Raw genomic sequence first — 16,897 nt, forward strand, 5'->3', positions numbered from 1 at the left:
CTTGCACAACCCCTGGGCTTTTTTGGATATGGGCACCAGCATTCCAAGCCCGTTCTCAGTAAGAAAAAAAGGTTGGTCTTTTCAAGCCAGGCCCGGGATTTGCATCTGAAAATAGGTCCAAGGGCTTGACCGTGCTTTTAATAAAAATTAGGCCTGATCGGGCTTTAAGGCTAGCGTTGGCCTGGTCCTAGGCTTTTACGGGATGGGCTTCGAGCTTGGCCGGTCTCTTTGTGCATCTCTACTTTCACTATTATACATCATCATCATCATCATCATCATTGGTGAAATAATCTTGTGGCCTAACCGCCAAATGGCGCGGTGATAATATTAGTGCAAGTGATGTGTGAGTTGAGGGATATGTTGTGTCATGAACACTAAAAAGTCAAGGATGAGACAAAGGTTCTTGCCCATACATGTCTAAAGCGGGCAGCATAAAATAAAATGAAGGCACACAATGTAACGTGGTTAAACATGGACATATGGTTATTATATAATGAACTAAAATGAATAAAACTTATTTCCCTAAGAATTATAAGTATTTCTCGTATTCAATTTTTTGATAATAAAAACCATTTATTGAATATTTTTCGTACCTATATATTGAAGGCTCTTTTTTTACATAAGCTAATAGCCTATAAAATGTAAGTAACCGTGTTGTAACACCATGACCCCATTTTCCAACACTCTGAGTCACCCTGCACATAACTGCCCTACCACCAGAACTAACCTAAACATAGACGCATGGGTATGATTCGGTGCAAAACTTTTATACCGTGGACAAGAAGGGTTATGCATCACAAAATGATACTTCCCATATAAAAGCTTGACGTGACCCCAGAAAATTGCTAGGTTTTCATGGTTCAAAACTCCAAAAATTTTGGTGACCACAAGAAACATGTCCATTTCCCTACTCTTTTTGTTATAAAGGTCATAAGCAATTCATGATTCTACGAGTGATCCGCATGGACCATTAAGCGAGAAAGGAATACGTTAAGCCAGAAAGGAGTACCCTCCCTACAGATTACGACAACACAATCACTATAGACACGATTAGGTCATATCACATCGTAAAAGTACGTTTGGCGAATAAGTAAATTGATTAAGCAATGATGTAGTTCCCAAGGTCAGCCACTCAAGTGTATTGAAAGAAACCAACAAATTGGCAAGGAAAAAAAAGAACCAACAACAAAAATGTATTAGAAGTTGCCCATAAAAAGTTTTACACCAACCTCTCGTTGGGCACTACAGATCCACAAGAACGGTCCTTGGACTCGGTTCTTTAAAGTTTGGGCTGGAATCGGTTCTTCAAGCCTGGGACAGGCCTTGACCGGATTCTTTCCTATTTCTCTTATTTTTGCCCTTTTATTTCAATTGTATATTTTAAAAAATATATTCGTAATTTATATTACTTGAAATTAATCTGACAGTGTTACAGCTTTAAATTATAAAATCATATAATAGAGAAAATCAAGAACTACTATGAAAACAGAAATTTAATACAAACAAAAATTCTAGTTTGACCAAGTTTTTTAAAGCTTTATTGGGGCCTTTTATTCCATTCACATGAGTACTGGTCCTAGCCGGGCTTTTTCTTTAAAAAAATGGGGATTGATAGGTCCTTTTGGCCTGGTCCTTACCTTAACCAGTCCTTTTTGGGCCGGGGCCGTCCTTGGTGCCAATCCCATTTATTATCTCTACCAGGCACTTCCAGAACAAGGATTTCATCCATCTCTTGGTGATTTGGTAGGATTTTTCAGGGCGTAGGAAATCTAAACTGTGGAATTGATTTGAATCTAGCAACACATATTCCAAGTCCTTGCATGCATATCACACATTAGGCCATAATGGAACACTGGAAAAATACAGAATCCAGTATGGTTTCTTAAAACAAGAATTATGTATAAAAGGAAATGGGGTTTAGAAGACATATCGGCTATTTCATCTTGAAGGCCTTCACTTATACCTTTGCAGTCTATGTACTTACATCCCTGGACACAGTTGGTACAAACAACAACAGGAATCCAGAATACACCACACTCGTCTAAGACACAAGAATGATTTCGTAGAGAAATGTAAGTACCTAACATAAACGCTTGCTAAAGATTATTCAGACTTACAAGTTATGGTTTTCCAAACAATAAGAATGCCCAAAATAAAGAAAAGGTGAAATTTGGCCACAAGGGATGGAGGAAGAAAGACTGGGACCGACTAATATGGAGGCTCAGAAAGTGTCATTGGCCCAGTGGGTACCCCGGCCGCCGAACCTCTGTGTAGGTCAAGGTTCAAACCTCACCAAAGGTGATTAGTGGGTGTGAATTTTGTCATATATATAATATTATATACTTCCAAAATAATATGGAGGCCTAGAGAATGAACATTAATCATGAAATGACTATTCAGAAAACTATGAGCAGATTTCTGCTCATGGTATGGTTTTGATAGAATAAATTCCCCTTAGAAGCTTTTAAAATATTCTCAATTCATAGATGGAAGATCACAACAATCTCTCACGCATACTTCGATATTGAACTTGGTGTTGCTCTATGTTTATTTATTATTGTTTATTTTATGTTATATTGTCATCTAAACTTTTGTATCATTTACCATATCTTTAAAAGTTAATGCTTCAATAATATGAAACAATCACAACTGGCAATACCGTTCTATTTCTCTTTGTCCTTTTGACTCAGCTTAGTTAAATCTTCTTTCCACAATTGTGCACGACAATGCTACTAACAAAATTGGATTCAAATGAGACCTGAAAGGTTCGTATGTAGAGTTGCCACTTGCCATGCAGCTTGAAAGTTGATAACACATGGTTTCAAACTTATTTGGTCTAAAAGAGTGTTGTGATGGTCTAAGAAGGCTAGAAAAGCAAGCATGCAAAAGAAACAAATGGACGACAGTGAAAGATTTGCAAACAAACAAGATGTATCAGTATGAAGAAAGAATCATATAATTTAATTTGATTAAGAAGGTAGTAACTAAAGGAAAAAAGACATTCAATTAATGCTGGAATAAAGAGCATTAAATGTGTACGAAAGATGAAATTATCAAATGTGAGGCCCTGCTATATAGAGCACAAGAAGTATCAGCTATGCCAATCCCTTTCTTGACTTATAGCTACCATTGTTTGACCGGCATAAGTCACCTTCAGAAACGGTTGAAACAAGTTTACCAACCTAATTCTTGAATTCCAAGCTGAAACACTTTGATATTTACTAGAAAATGAGGTATGATCCATGCAGGACTCAGAACAATATATCTCTATTTTCTAACTTGAATGTTTAAAATTTGGATCTCTTTTTTAGTTAACCAGATATTAGAGTTTCTTGGTTAAGCCTTGTAGGAATTGTTTTGCTACAGAGCATAAGTGGGATTAGGTACGTGGCTCCAGCATACTCTTTCCTTATGGAGCGCCAAGCCTGTAAATCCCAAGTCCAAAACTACCTAGTTACTGTTTTGGATGTAGAAAGAGTAATTGAATTGTTTTCAAACACTGTAGTCCCCATCGATATGATTGGTATTTTGGAGTTGTTGGTTATGGTTTGCAATACTTGTATGCGATAAATAAAACATCATCTTCATCTTACTGGAATGTTGTCTTACTGAACACAATGGTTGGATATGGTGTTTGGTGGGATGATGAAATTGGAGAATTAGAGACATTTCCTATAGAATATAAATGCCTGCAATCAATGAATAACGCGGAAATCTGTGGAACAATAACATAATTTGAACTTTAAATTCTCCCAAAATATGTGTTGCAATTCTGATCAAAATCTTAAGATGAATATTGTTGCTACCTTCGCGATCTTAACGGAAAATAGGGGAATCTATATGGAAAATAAACTTACGACAATAGATTTCGTTTACGCATTTTATCGAACACCAAGATTGCAAATAAAACCGTTACATAGCAACCAACTCGACGTAGAAACGCTCTACAATGATGTAATATATATGTATAAAATGAGTTGATGACAATATTACCTTGCAATGGCGTCGCCTGCGGGTGTCTGAAAGTAGGCCGGAAACTGAAAAGCAATCAGAGAAGAGAAACGGTTGCAACGCAGAACCGACTACCGAGCCCGCTAAAACAATTTTGACGAAATTTTTGGCCCTAGTGAAAAAGTACAAGTGAAAATAGCAAAATCTAATTGGTTTTCTCAGAACTTTAGAGAGGAAGGAAACACACCAGCAACTGATTTTGTCATAGACTTTTAATGTTCCTCCTTATATGGTTTCTCTAATCTCCTTCGGTTTGCTTCTAATCACAGACAACATAGTAGATAGAGAGATCGAGAAAAATAGAAGAAAAAACTCACAATTATTGTTTCATATCTTTCTATAGATGCATGGAAAGATAAAGAGAGATGGAGAAGAGCAAATAAGTTTATGACAGAGAGATGTGAAGGAGAATGAATTGTAACGGTAGAATATGAAGAGTAAGAAAAGTTTGTGATAGATAGATGTAGAAGATAAATAATAAAAAGCTTTAGATTAAATATAAAACCTATAATAAAAGGGGAAATTTGAGAAAAAAGTAAGGCATGAATACTGATATGAGGAGATGTCACGTCAAGATTGTATGTTTATGCTTTATAGATATATATAGATTTAAAAATAGTTTCACAAGATATGAAGTATGGACATTTATTCTCCTTGGATTTTTCAGTACCAAAGACGTTACCATCTAATATTTCAAAATCGAGATTCCACAATTACCATATAACATCACATATGTTGGGAGACGTTTGATACCAATCGACGTAGTCCATCCAAAGCAACCAATGGGATTTGTGAACATTTATTTAATTAAATGATAGTAAAATATTAGTTATATATATAGACTTGGTATCATGTGAGACCAATGGTTTTTCGTGAGACCCGTAAGACCAATTCTCAACCTCTTGGATTAGATTTACAATCGTCAGATCTGAACATTCATAAACGCCATGAGACATCTCAATAATTACAAAATTGCCATCTTGCAACTTTAGACCATTAGATCATTAGTTTATAAAATTGACCAATGAACAAAAATTAGTCTTACGGGTTTCATGAAAAACCTTTGGTCTCACGTGAACCCAACCCCCTCTCTCTCTATATATATATATAATTATAGAAATACAAATGGGTGTTGGACGTATTCACTCGAGATTTTTGTATGGTGTCAAATTCATCCACTAATTTAAACAATCCAACTAGCTCCTCTTATTTTTAAGGATAAAATGCACAAAATAGTAATTTACTTTCATACATTTTTTATTATAACATTATACTTTTAGTTTTTTTTATTACAAAACTATTTTTTATTAAGATATTATACTTTAAAAAATTTACCCATTATAGCATTGGGTAACTTTTGATTTAAATTTACCTATTATACTAGGTTTTCATGCTACCTCATTGTCCACGTAGGTTGTCCACATATACTATAGTGATGTGACTTTCTTACTACATCATTGTACTTTCAAAATTATTTTAATATTTAGATATTTTACATGTTATTTAATAAATGTATTAGATGAATTTAAAAAAAAATTAAATTATTCATTAATATACCAGTATCAATAAAACTAGTAGAACACAACTTATCTCACTAACATTTTTTTAAAAATATGTGTTTTTTGGAAAAAAAAAAAAGAATTGTCTTTTTTTTTACCAAAAAATATTATCTTTTAAAGAATATATTATATTTGTTAAAAAAAATTTACTTGACGAATAAATATATTAAATTAATTAGATTTTTTTGAATTATTTATTAATATAACAATATTAAAAAATTGTAGATAACAATTTATTTCGTTAATATTTTAAAGAGAACTTTAAAATATATGTATTTATTTGAACAACATAAAATAAGAAAATTTAATTTTTTTTACAAACAAAATATATCTTGAAAATAATATTTCATATTTATTTAATAAATATTTTACTTTAAGAATATTTAATTTGAATGCAACTTAATAAGAAAATGTAAAAAAAAAATAAATGTTTTTTTTAGATCATAGCAATGAAAAATGAAAATCACTAATAATAATTTGAATTAGGTTTTTATTTTAATTTCAGTTAAGTCATCAAAATGATGTGACATCCACATCACTTCATTAAAGTCACACAAACAAAAAAGTCAAATGGTTAACCAGTTTAAAAGGTAACAGGTTACCCATTGCTATTATGAATAGATTTTTTAAAGTACAATGCCTTAATAAAAGTAGAATGCTATAATAAGAAATTTTATGAAAGTAAGTTGCTATTTCATGTATTTAACCATTATCTTAATGATGATTGTTGATACCCGAATCCGAATTTCTAGTAAATCGAATGAATAAGCTCTATCGTATGTGAACAACTTTAACTAAGAGCAACTCCAACTCTAAAAAAAGACAAATTGCCACGGCCATAGACATCAAAATTTGCCTCATCTCAAAGCAGTCAATATTTATACCGTTTGAACAGAAGGATAACATATTTACCATTTTTCTCCCGTCACTAATAAAATTAAGTTATTTTTGTCCGTCGATTAAAGTTCAAAGACTTGTGAAAATGTTAAAGAGCTATTTTTACTATTTTTTGGGATAAGTATTGACCAGAGCAAGTCTGATTGAAGTAAGTGGTTGTTTACCAAATTTTTTATTAAGTCCTGTATGGATAAATTTGTCTATTTAGATAAATTTATGTTGTTGTTTACTTTTCTATCTGAATCAACAGTCTGAATAACAGAAATGATCAATTTACCTTTGACAAAAATTGGGTTTCTACCATTCATTTTTCTCGAGGTTTATGCTACCGTTTATAACCGAGAAAGCAAATACCGAGACATAAACCGATTAGGATTCTTTGGAGGAGATGGAAAAGAGACCTTCGATTAGGGTTCTTTGGATCGATGGAGAAGAGACATTCGATTAGGGTTCTTTGGATCGATGGAGAAGAGTCGCTGTTGGTGTTTCCGTAAGGGAGAGGCGCTGTTGGTGTTTCCGTAAGAGAGAGGCGCTGTTGGTGGATGAGGGTAGGGCAAGTCTTTTGGCCGGCTTAACCTGGACAAGGTAGGATTTTCATCTGGGCGATAAGCCCATTTATGAGCGAATAAGCTCGAGGTAAACAACCTATTTTGTCTGTGCGAATAAGCTAATTTATCCACTAAGCTCATTAAGCCTCAAGTAAACAAACCCTAAACGATAACCACATGTTATTGTTTACCAAACTTCCGCAGAATGGTTATTCGGTGAAGATTCGGTTCATTACAACCCTATTTCCGTGGACTCTATTTGTCACCGGGTATTAAAAAGCACGGGTTGCGGATGAGGTCAAAAGGGACCCGAGATCGTCCGACAAGTAAAACCCTAAGATCCGAGTCCAATTGAGGGCATCAGTTCCATCACTTCTGTTTTATTTAGGGTTTTACAGAGTCTTCTTGGCGGCAACAGCACATTCCTTCTGTTACGCTACGATGGGGAAGAAATCGAAGGGCTCAAGGAAAGGAAAGAAAGCATGGAGAGCGAACATAAGCACAGAAGATATCGAGGATTTCTATGAGAAATCTAGCAAGGACGCTCTTTCCGGCGGTTCTCTTACCGAGGTTCCTAGTGATTCTCTGTTCTTTGTCGACAAGTCCAGAGGTATCTTCTTCCTTTAAGAATGCGTTAATTAAGTGCCCTGGATCTTCCTTGAATTTGTTTTTCTTTCTTATCCATGATTCACGTTTTGAAATTGCACTGGATGTGTCATAGCAAAAATGAAAAATTATATAAATGTGAAAATAACAGCACGAACTTGGTTTCTGTTTCGCTATATAGATCTTTCCGTCAAGCGTAAAATAGACAAACATAGAGAGAAGATACTCCGTGTTGATAGTATACTACAGAAGAATTCTTTCGTAAAACCTGTACCTTCTTCAAATCAGAAAAAATCCAAGAAAAAACAGAAAGAGATTCAGAGGGCAGAAAGTTCTTCTCAGGTTTGTCCAAGTGTTGAAAATTTGATTCTTGGTTCATTCCTAATGATAGTACTGAAATGTAGTCTGATTGAAGATCTCGTTTGTAATTTTTACAGAAAGATGGCACCACAGATACCGGCATGGTTGATATCTGGGATGGAACAGGTTTCTCTTTTATCAATCTTCGTATGCAAGTCTTCATTTTTGTGCTAAATGAAATTTCTTGATGGGCGTTTTTTTTTCTTCAGATGAGCTCGTGGTTAAAAGAAAGGTAAAAATTCTGCTTCAAGTATGGCTGTTTGAGATGATATTTGGTCTGCTTTGTTGGGTTCCTTTTACCATATTGTTTATATATATATATATATACACACACACACAAAAGTATTATACATGTTTATATCAATCCATGAATGTGGTTAGACCTATATTATTCACAATTATAATATATTATTAGCACTTATTTTTCTAGAGAAATCTACTTTGGTAGTACAACCTTTTCCACTCATGGATAAGACTACAATACTTGGTTGTATTTCTTGGAGGGGTATCAACTCTCATGTTTGTGGTAGTCATGCTACTATGATGGATCCTTGCTTTTCCCCCCTTTGTTCTTATTTGGTTATGTTATAAACACGGGCCATGATTTAGATCCCACATTGGTAGATACAGTGTTCAACCTGTTCATTGCCGAGAATCAACATCTTTTTTCAAGGCCTGCAGTTTTTTTGTAGTTTTTTATAGCTTATGACATTCGATGGTTTTGACAGATATCTAAGACTATGAACATTCCGGCTGTGGAAGTAGAGCCACCTGGATGCTCTTACAATCCACCGTCTGAAAGTCATCAGGTCAGGTCATATGGTTATATATTACTTGATCTATATCTACATGATTCTTACCAGTGGCATGTCGAAACTATTTAAGCCTTCTGTTTATTTACTAATTCTTGATGTTTTTACTTTTTGCAGGATTCGTTAGCTAATGCTGTTGCAGATGAAATGCAGAAAATTTATACAAAAGAATTGCGCCCTGCATCCGTTCCTTTAACCGTTGATGGAGAAGTTATTGACGAGGAAGATGTGGGTAGCTTTAAATTTCTGCATGTGCTATTTTTTGGAATTGTATCATTTTTAGATGCCCGCATCAATCGATGCCTAATGATTAGACAACTTTACAGATGTATTTCCTTGATGCGGACAATGAGAGTGATGATGATGTACAAAACAAGGATGTCGATGAAAACAGTGATGCAGATCTTGAGAAGAGGTATGTCTATCTATTTGTTATCATTGATGTGTTGATGTTTTCAAATCTTGGTGACTTGGTTTTATTAAATGACTGTATATGTTTACGTTTTTTTCTTGGCATTGACTGTCTAACTGCTATTAACATGACCATAAGTTACACTTCATCTTGGAGACAAGGTGACATTATATGTAGGGCGATCTAGGTTATTCTTTCTAGAGACTTTGACTATAACTACCACTACCATAACTTATGTTGTTAAAGACTTAAAGCAGAGTTTGCTATTGGATCCATGGCTATCGATGGTATATCCTATATAACCTTGGTAAGTATTAATAGTGGGATTTAAATAGCAAGTTTCTTCTTCCTCCCCTCCTCTGATTTGTCATCTCTGCAACTAGGGTTTTCAGTTTCTGGCTAAAACCAGTTTCAAGTTTAAATTTCTTCATTTCATCGGCGCTACTTCCAACAGTCGTCAATTTGCTCCTCTTTTGTCCATCAAGCTCTTTATCATTCCTGATATGTTCAGTCTTGTTGTTTGGCGGCTCGGCTGGAGGCCTCATTGGTCAACCTTTGTGATAGATATGGCCAATTATTTTTGTTTGATATCACACCTTTGTGCTGTTGTTATGAGAGGTCAATCTCAATCTGCCTCTGGATCTGCAGCTGCTCCTTCATCTCCATCGTTTGATGATCACCATGCATAGAAGCCAACCATTGGCTTTGACGGCTCCTGACGCATGTTTCTTACTTTGAGCAAGCTCAAGATTGTTGGTTAAGTATTCTATTCAGAGTTTTTTTAAACGTCCCTCTCCTCTCATAAACCTGCCTTTTCCTTAGATGTCAACTAAGTGGTGTCAGGAAACGGTTGTTTAAATGTTTCTCTAGGTCTCCCAGGTGATCTACCATCAGCTTTATTTTACTTTCATCGACTGAGGGGTTTCCTAGATGTAAATGGTCTTGTAATTTAATTTCTGCAGGTGGTTGTCCATTTTCTTCTGTATGAACTTTTTGCCCTGTGTATGTGGTAATTGCAGTCCCTTTGTAGTGATGAAGGTGCCGGTGTGCTCAAGTGCTTCTCATTAACGGGGTTGTTTAATTCAGCTGTTGAACTATTGTTTCAATTCCGAGGGCTATCAGATTTTGGTAGTTATACAAGGGAATTTTAATTGTTCAACGGTTGACACAGTATCAATGTAACCATTTCATTTAGGGCTGTGCTTTTTCAAGTTGTATCTTAGGATCTTCAATGATAACGTAAGTAAGAAATTGACATATTGTCTTTCAGTTGTACCTCAATTTGGATCTCTTAGAGATATAAGAAATGCGTCCCACTTATCTGGTAATTTTTCTGTTATCCACTGCGACTTGTTGCCACGGGATGAGATTTAGGACAGCATGTTGGTTAACATAATTAAGTTATAAGAAAACTCTATAGGATAATTAGAAAATGGTAAACCAAGATGGAACAGGTTAACAGAGTGTAGCCAAGAAGAGAATCTGTTGTATAGAAGAGTGGTATATTAGAAATATGTGCATCATAAACCATCTACCCAAAACCCTAGTTTTAGCCTACACATCACCTATGCTGTTAATATCGCGATATATCGGATATCGGACCTAGGCAAAATATCGCTGCATAAATATCGGTCAAAATATCGTCCTTGATATTATCGACGATATTTTCTGATTTTTCCCGATATTTAGCGATATTTTGATGTATATATCGGACCGATATATTGATTTTTTAGGGTTCAATTATTTGGGCTTCTGTAATTTCATGGGCTTAGTTTTTTGGGCTTGGTAACATAATATTTGGTCTGAAATTAATAGTCTGCCTTCCAACGGTCTTCTTCCTTTCTTTTCATCTTTACGAGTTACAACTTCACACTTCACAGACACCTAGTTCACTTCACGAATCACGACTTCAGACTTCTCACAACTTCAGACTTCTCACGGAGTCACGGTTTGGCTTCTTTTCTCGGTCTCTCTTCTTGGTCTCCTCGGCTTACCAAGTTGCTAGAGTCACAGCAGCAACCGGCAGCAACTGTTGGCGTTGAATGTTTATACAGCCGATAGCAACAGCAATCGACAGCAACAGCAGCCACCTGAGTTCCTGCCTTCCTGGTCAACTCAGCCTCCAACAGTTCCTCAACACAGCCTAGTGACTCCGTKATGTTTTAATTTTGAAACTATATTTCTAAACTCTAATTAATGCATATTATATATATAATTCTAAGAAATATTATGTTAACCGCTATTTTGGACCGATATATCACCGATATAACTGATATATCGATTTTGTATTCTGACCGATATAACAACATAGCACATCACAACCTTGTTTGATATCAATTATGTGGCCAACATCTGAATGAGAACATGTAGGTGCATATTTATGGTAACTGGTAAGAGTAGAATGCAATGCATAGCAAAATATCTTATAGTCTAACAAGTACATCCTACATCAATATACATCCTAAACCATATACCAAAATACCTAGTATAGCCTACATGCTGAGCCCTTGTTTGATAACACTTATGTTTTGCTTTTTTGTTTTGAGCAAAATTGTGATTGTTGCCAAAACAAATTGAAAGCACACTTTGGGACTGTTTGGTTGTTTTTTCATTAAGTTTTGAATGGATAAAGTTGTGTGTATTGGTTAAAATAAAATTGTTGTTTGTTATGCTCAATTAACTGTCGAAATCATGAAAATGACCGTTTTTGATATTTTTATTTTTGGTTTTATTGATCTCTAAACACTACTGCATGTTAAAGAAAACCAAAAGAATCAATTTCTACCATACAACCCGTTGCTAATTGTTATTACAGCCCATAAAAATTTCTTACATACAACCCACTTGCTAACTTGAAAACTATTTCCACCGTTCTGATACCAAAGGAGCCCAAAAAAGAGAAAACCCTTGCCATTTTTTAGGCTTGAAGCAATAAACCAGTTAAAGAGCAGCCTAACAAGAATACAACATCAAAAGTGTCTTTGTAGTTATCAGCAAAATATGCACCAAGAGAGATGAAGTGGTTAAAGGGTGTGTAAATTTGATATCAGCAGATCAAGAAGAAAGTGGGTCGATGTATTTCTTGAACACATAAATTTAACCCAGAAGTAGATTGATGTTTTCCTTGGATTGAGCATCATTATCTATCTGGATCAATACCGATTTATCCAGAAAATTTCGAGCTTCATTCCTAAAAATTTCGAGCATCGTACTGAAGCAGAAGCAGATCGAGAGGGGAGAACAAGAGATGAAGAGAGTAAAAATGAGCAGATCGATGGGGAGGAAGCAGGGGAGCAGTTGCTCGATTTGGAGAAAGTGAGCGGAGCGAGATTGATGGAGGAAGCAGTAAGGTGGGAGCAGTGGAGAGAGATCGATGATTTTTTTGTTCGTGAAGTGTGAAGTGAGTGGGAAGGGCATTTTAGGGAGGTATGTGGCTGAACGGATACAAGAGGCTCGAGAAAGCTTATTGAACAAGTCATCGGCTAAACAAATAAGCTGCTAATAAAAACTCATGCAGCTTTATGCAGAAAGCCAAGTTTTTTTTTCCAAACTCCAACTAAAAACACTCTCCTTCCATCTATGATAAAACCCTCCCAAACAAAAAACATTCTCAATCTACACGGACAACTTTATCTATACATTACTTAATGGAAAACCAACCAAACAGCCCCTAAGTTGTTAACAAAACAACCCCTTTGCAACATTTTTTTTCATAAAGTTAGATGACATTTGGAAAAGGGAGAAAATTGCATCAAAATGGAACTTACTTTACCATTATTCCTATTTAGGGAACCAACTTCCAAACCTTCATTTGAGGGTCTAAAACAAACTTTTTGTTTATTTAAGGGACTCATCTACCTGATAATCTACGAACGATGATGTGGCACAGGTAAAATCTGATGTCATTTTTTATTTTCTTAATACTAAATTAAATTCCATGTCATTAGTTAAAAAAGTTAATATATCCCCCCAACCCTCTTGCATTCTGATTCTTGGCTCTCTTACCGGCGGCGACTACACCTCTGAGCACTACTTTTATGATGAAGACAACTTTGATGTGTGTGTTTTTGGAAAACTAGTTCTGTAACCATGAAAATTTCAAAAATCATGTTTACAGTATATGAATGTTGTTTATTTATTTCTGTGAACTAATTTTGATTCTCTGACCACATATGCGTTTGGTAAGTGCGGTTTTTTAGTCCACTTTACACTTTTAATGATGTAAAAGCAAAAACAAAAGGCAAAACATCGGGTAGTGACGCCTTGGAGTTTGTGCATTGATGGATAATGTTGTATGCTTTACATAAGCTTGAGATTACTTTTACAGTCCACAGATGCAGAAAATGTGTTTTGAATTGATAAAATGTCGTGAGCTGCTGGTTGTGTTACAAAACGAGAAAGCAATTAAATTAGAGACATCATCAATGTTTTGAATTGTACAGCAGAAACCTAAATCTATGACAAAACTAAACGGAGTGGAACAATATAAAATCTCATCATTTAGTTATGACTATTACTGAAATGGATCTTAACTCTAGATACTGCTTTAGGGCAAACTGGAAAAAGATCGCTAATTAATGCTCATTTTCCTTCTGTAATTGCGTGACAATTTGTTTTCCTAATAACAACTTAAGCAATGATGTTTTACATGCTTCAAAGTTGTTCCTTGTTAATCCATACTCTTGAGAATTATGACCATGCAGGCCCTTTAAGATGAAGAGGGTTACGCGAGTAGTGCTGAATAGGAGGGCTAGAAACAAAGAAAAGTTGAAGATGGAAGCAGAAGTAAAAAAGACAAAAGAGTTCTCTAGAGACCTCGACAGGTGAATTACATACACTATTTGCTTGATCCGAATTTCTTTTAGTTATAGCTATTGTCATTGTCTCACCAAACTTGTTTTGGTTCACATATTCAACACAGCTTACCAGATATAATTGACGAAATAGCCAAGGAGGATGAAGAAAAAAGTAAGAGACATACCCGTCGTGTTATTGCTAAACAAGAAAGACTCAAATCGCACCCGCCACGCCTAGGCAGACGCAAGTAAGGCTTACTATTTTCTAATACATTCCCCTTCTGATAGTTTTGGTTTGCGGAATGTGATGGAATTGGAATTTCCTTGATCATGTTTGGTTCGGGGAATTAATTGATTGGAATCCGCCCAATTCCACAGTTGAGGGATTTGATCATTCCTTGGCATAAGTGAAGGAATTGAGTTCCATTAAATCCATTTCATGGCAAATGTAACAGACCTTATATTTGGGTATATAAAGACAAATAACCAACATCACCACCCCCACCATACCTACTGCCAAACACCTTTGCCACCACCATCGCGGCCCTTACCCCACCCAATCTTCACTGCTGCCACCACCATCGTTGCCACAAGCGTCACCCACCCACCCCCACTGTCACCACCCCACCACTAATGTTCGCCGTCACAGCCGCCATCCTATCCCACCATCACACCCCCACCCCACCCAGCCACCACCAGTCGCTACTGTTGTTGGCGCTACCCACCACCCACTCAACCATCATCATGCCACTAGTGTCGCTATCACAGCCGCCGCCAACACCCCCCCAACCCCCCACAACACACACATGCAGATTCCAATTTCTTTAGGAGATTCCATTTCAATTCCTTCCAACCAAAACGTGTGGTCAAATTCATTTAAAGTCAAATTCCTTTGATGGATTCCAATTCCACCAAATTCCATTCTGCAAACCAAACACCCCATATGTGTATTGCTGCTGCCAAAGATTTGGTGAACTTCCATATACCAGAATATATACATTTTTGCTATAACCTGTCATTATTGTTATATAGCCAAATTGTTGTACAATTTTTTTATTCAAATCCCTCTTTCTTTAGCTTTAAGGAGTTGGTTGGCAAAGTTTATGAATATAATAGAATTGGGCGGATGTAATGATGTTTTATTTAATTTCAGATTTGAGCCTGCACCTGTTCAAGTGTTGTTATCTGAAGAAATTACTGGTTCTTTAAGGAAACTCAAGGTTTGCCTATATTCCTGCTTTGCTCCCCCGCCTCAACATATTCGAGATATTTTGTCCTGTTTTCACAATTAGATTTTTCTTATGAAAATTTGGAAAGATAAAAGATTTTTACAGTTTTTGTGTTCATTTCAAGCTGAACAAGACTTTCTGTCACAATGTGGGATGGTGTACGGGATTACTAACAATTTAAACATACCCTTTGTAATGTAGGCATGTTGCACCCTTGCAAGAGATCGATACAAGAGCCTTGAGAAAAGAGGAATAATTGTCCCTACGGTTAAGAGTGGCAGGTGTGATTTCATCCTGTGGTTTGCATTTGTTTCGTGCATTTTCCTGTGATTTATCTCGTGCTGGTTCTTATGCAGATCATGTCATTGTGTAGTCGAATTGCTAACGGAGTGTCCATTTATCTGTGCAGGAAGTAGAATAAGTAGATGGATAGTGAGCAAAATGACAGGAATACCCTTTTGGCTATTGGTTTTGTATACTTTCTTATTGACTTTGGTTCTCCAAAGCAAGTTTCTAGTTCTGTTTTTGTTATTGTTCTTTTTACCCTAAAAATATCTTTTTGTATTAATATGGAAATTTCATACATATCATAAACGGCTCAAGCTCGATAGAAAGACTATCGGTCTTTGAATTCAAAGCCGTACGAGTAGCGAGTGATTCGTGGTCAAATCATGAAAAATGTATGATTCTTGCCCAAAAAAAAATAGCGCGAATTAAGTATATTGGAAGTGTATTTTCGAGGGGTATGTTTTGTGCCAAAAAGATTCTCACCAAGTTGGAAAAGTACAAACATAATATGCATGTAAGACCGTAAATTAAGCGGTTCGTCATTTGTCATTCAGTTTTCCTGCATGACAAAGACCAATGATGTTATCAGATGACTGAAAATCTTACCTGCTAAGTAGGAAATAAAGACTTTTACCCGATAAGTGCTTATTTGAAAATTGATGCTTATCAACAATCTATTTTGATGATCGAGAATATTAACGAAAAAAAGCTGTACATGAACAGGGAAGGCGTTTATATTGCTTTTAACTTTTAGTTGTAAATAAGGATCGATATCTATTATGCTTCTTTTGGTCTATAACTAAAAAGGAAAATTGTACCAAAATGGAATATTAGTTTTAAAAATAAAAAATTAATATGACGTGGAATATCTTAGTTGACAAAAGAGATGGATGATGTCAGCATTAATAGGTCAATCAGACCTTTAAATAAACAAAAAGTTTGATAGGGACCTCTAAATGACAATTTTAAAAGTTGGTTCTCAAAAATAAGAATCAGGTGAAAGTTAATTTCATTTTAGTGTAATTTTCTCTAACTAAAATGTTAAATATTTTTCAATTTTGGATTTGTTTTAAAAATAGAGCATTTAAATTTTTATATGATATTTTTTTGTTTTGTTCTTAACATCGTTTTAAACGTTTAAAGTTTAACGATAGTTAATATCTTAAGTAAATTATATATCAAGTCAATAATCATGTAATATTATTTAAAGTCGAATTTTGTTTTTTCCGGAAAAGAAATAAAAAAATAAATTAACCCCACTTGCCCGTTACAAATAAATAAATTTTAAAATTATGTTTTAATAAGAAAATCAGATATTTTAAAATGTGATGCTTTTTGTATTTTGAAGAAAATATAGGGTTACTTCTGATCGTAGTTTA

General features: G+C 35.2%; 1 protein-coding gene across 1 annotated transcript; it reads left to right on the forward strand.

The window, feature by feature from the left end:
* The first annotated feature begins 7,352 nt into the window (after nucleotides 1-7,352).
* On the forward strand, nucleotides 7,353-15,815 carry LOC112519969 (ribosome biogenesis protein NOP53). Its single transcript, XM_025128282.1, has 12 exons — nucleotides 7,353-7,625; nucleotides 7,803-7,963; nucleotides 8,059-8,107; nucleotides 8,191-8,213; nucleotides 8,710-8,790; nucleotides 8,911-9,021; nucleotides 9,120-9,208; nucleotides 13,909-14,028; nucleotides 14,127-14,249; nucleotides 15,155-15,221; nucleotides 15,432-15,511; nucleotides 15,640-15,815. Exons 1-12 carry the CDS (start codon nucleotides 7,457-7,459, stop codon nucleotides 15,644-15,646), a joined length of 1,080 nt encoding a protein of 359 aa, XP_024984050.1. The 5' UTR covers nucleotides 7,353-7,456; the 3' UTR covers nucleotides 15,647-15,815.
* Nucleotides 15,816-16,897: the final 1,082 nt, after the last annotated feature.

This window comes from Cynara cardunculus, assembly GCF_001531365.2.
Source record: "Cynara cardunculus var. scolymus isolate 2C chromosome LG 1, CcrdV1, whole genome shotgun sequence".
Lineage (NCBI taxonomy): Eukaryota > Viridiplantae > Streptophyta > Magnoliopsida > Asterales > Asteraceae > Cynara > Cynara cardunculus.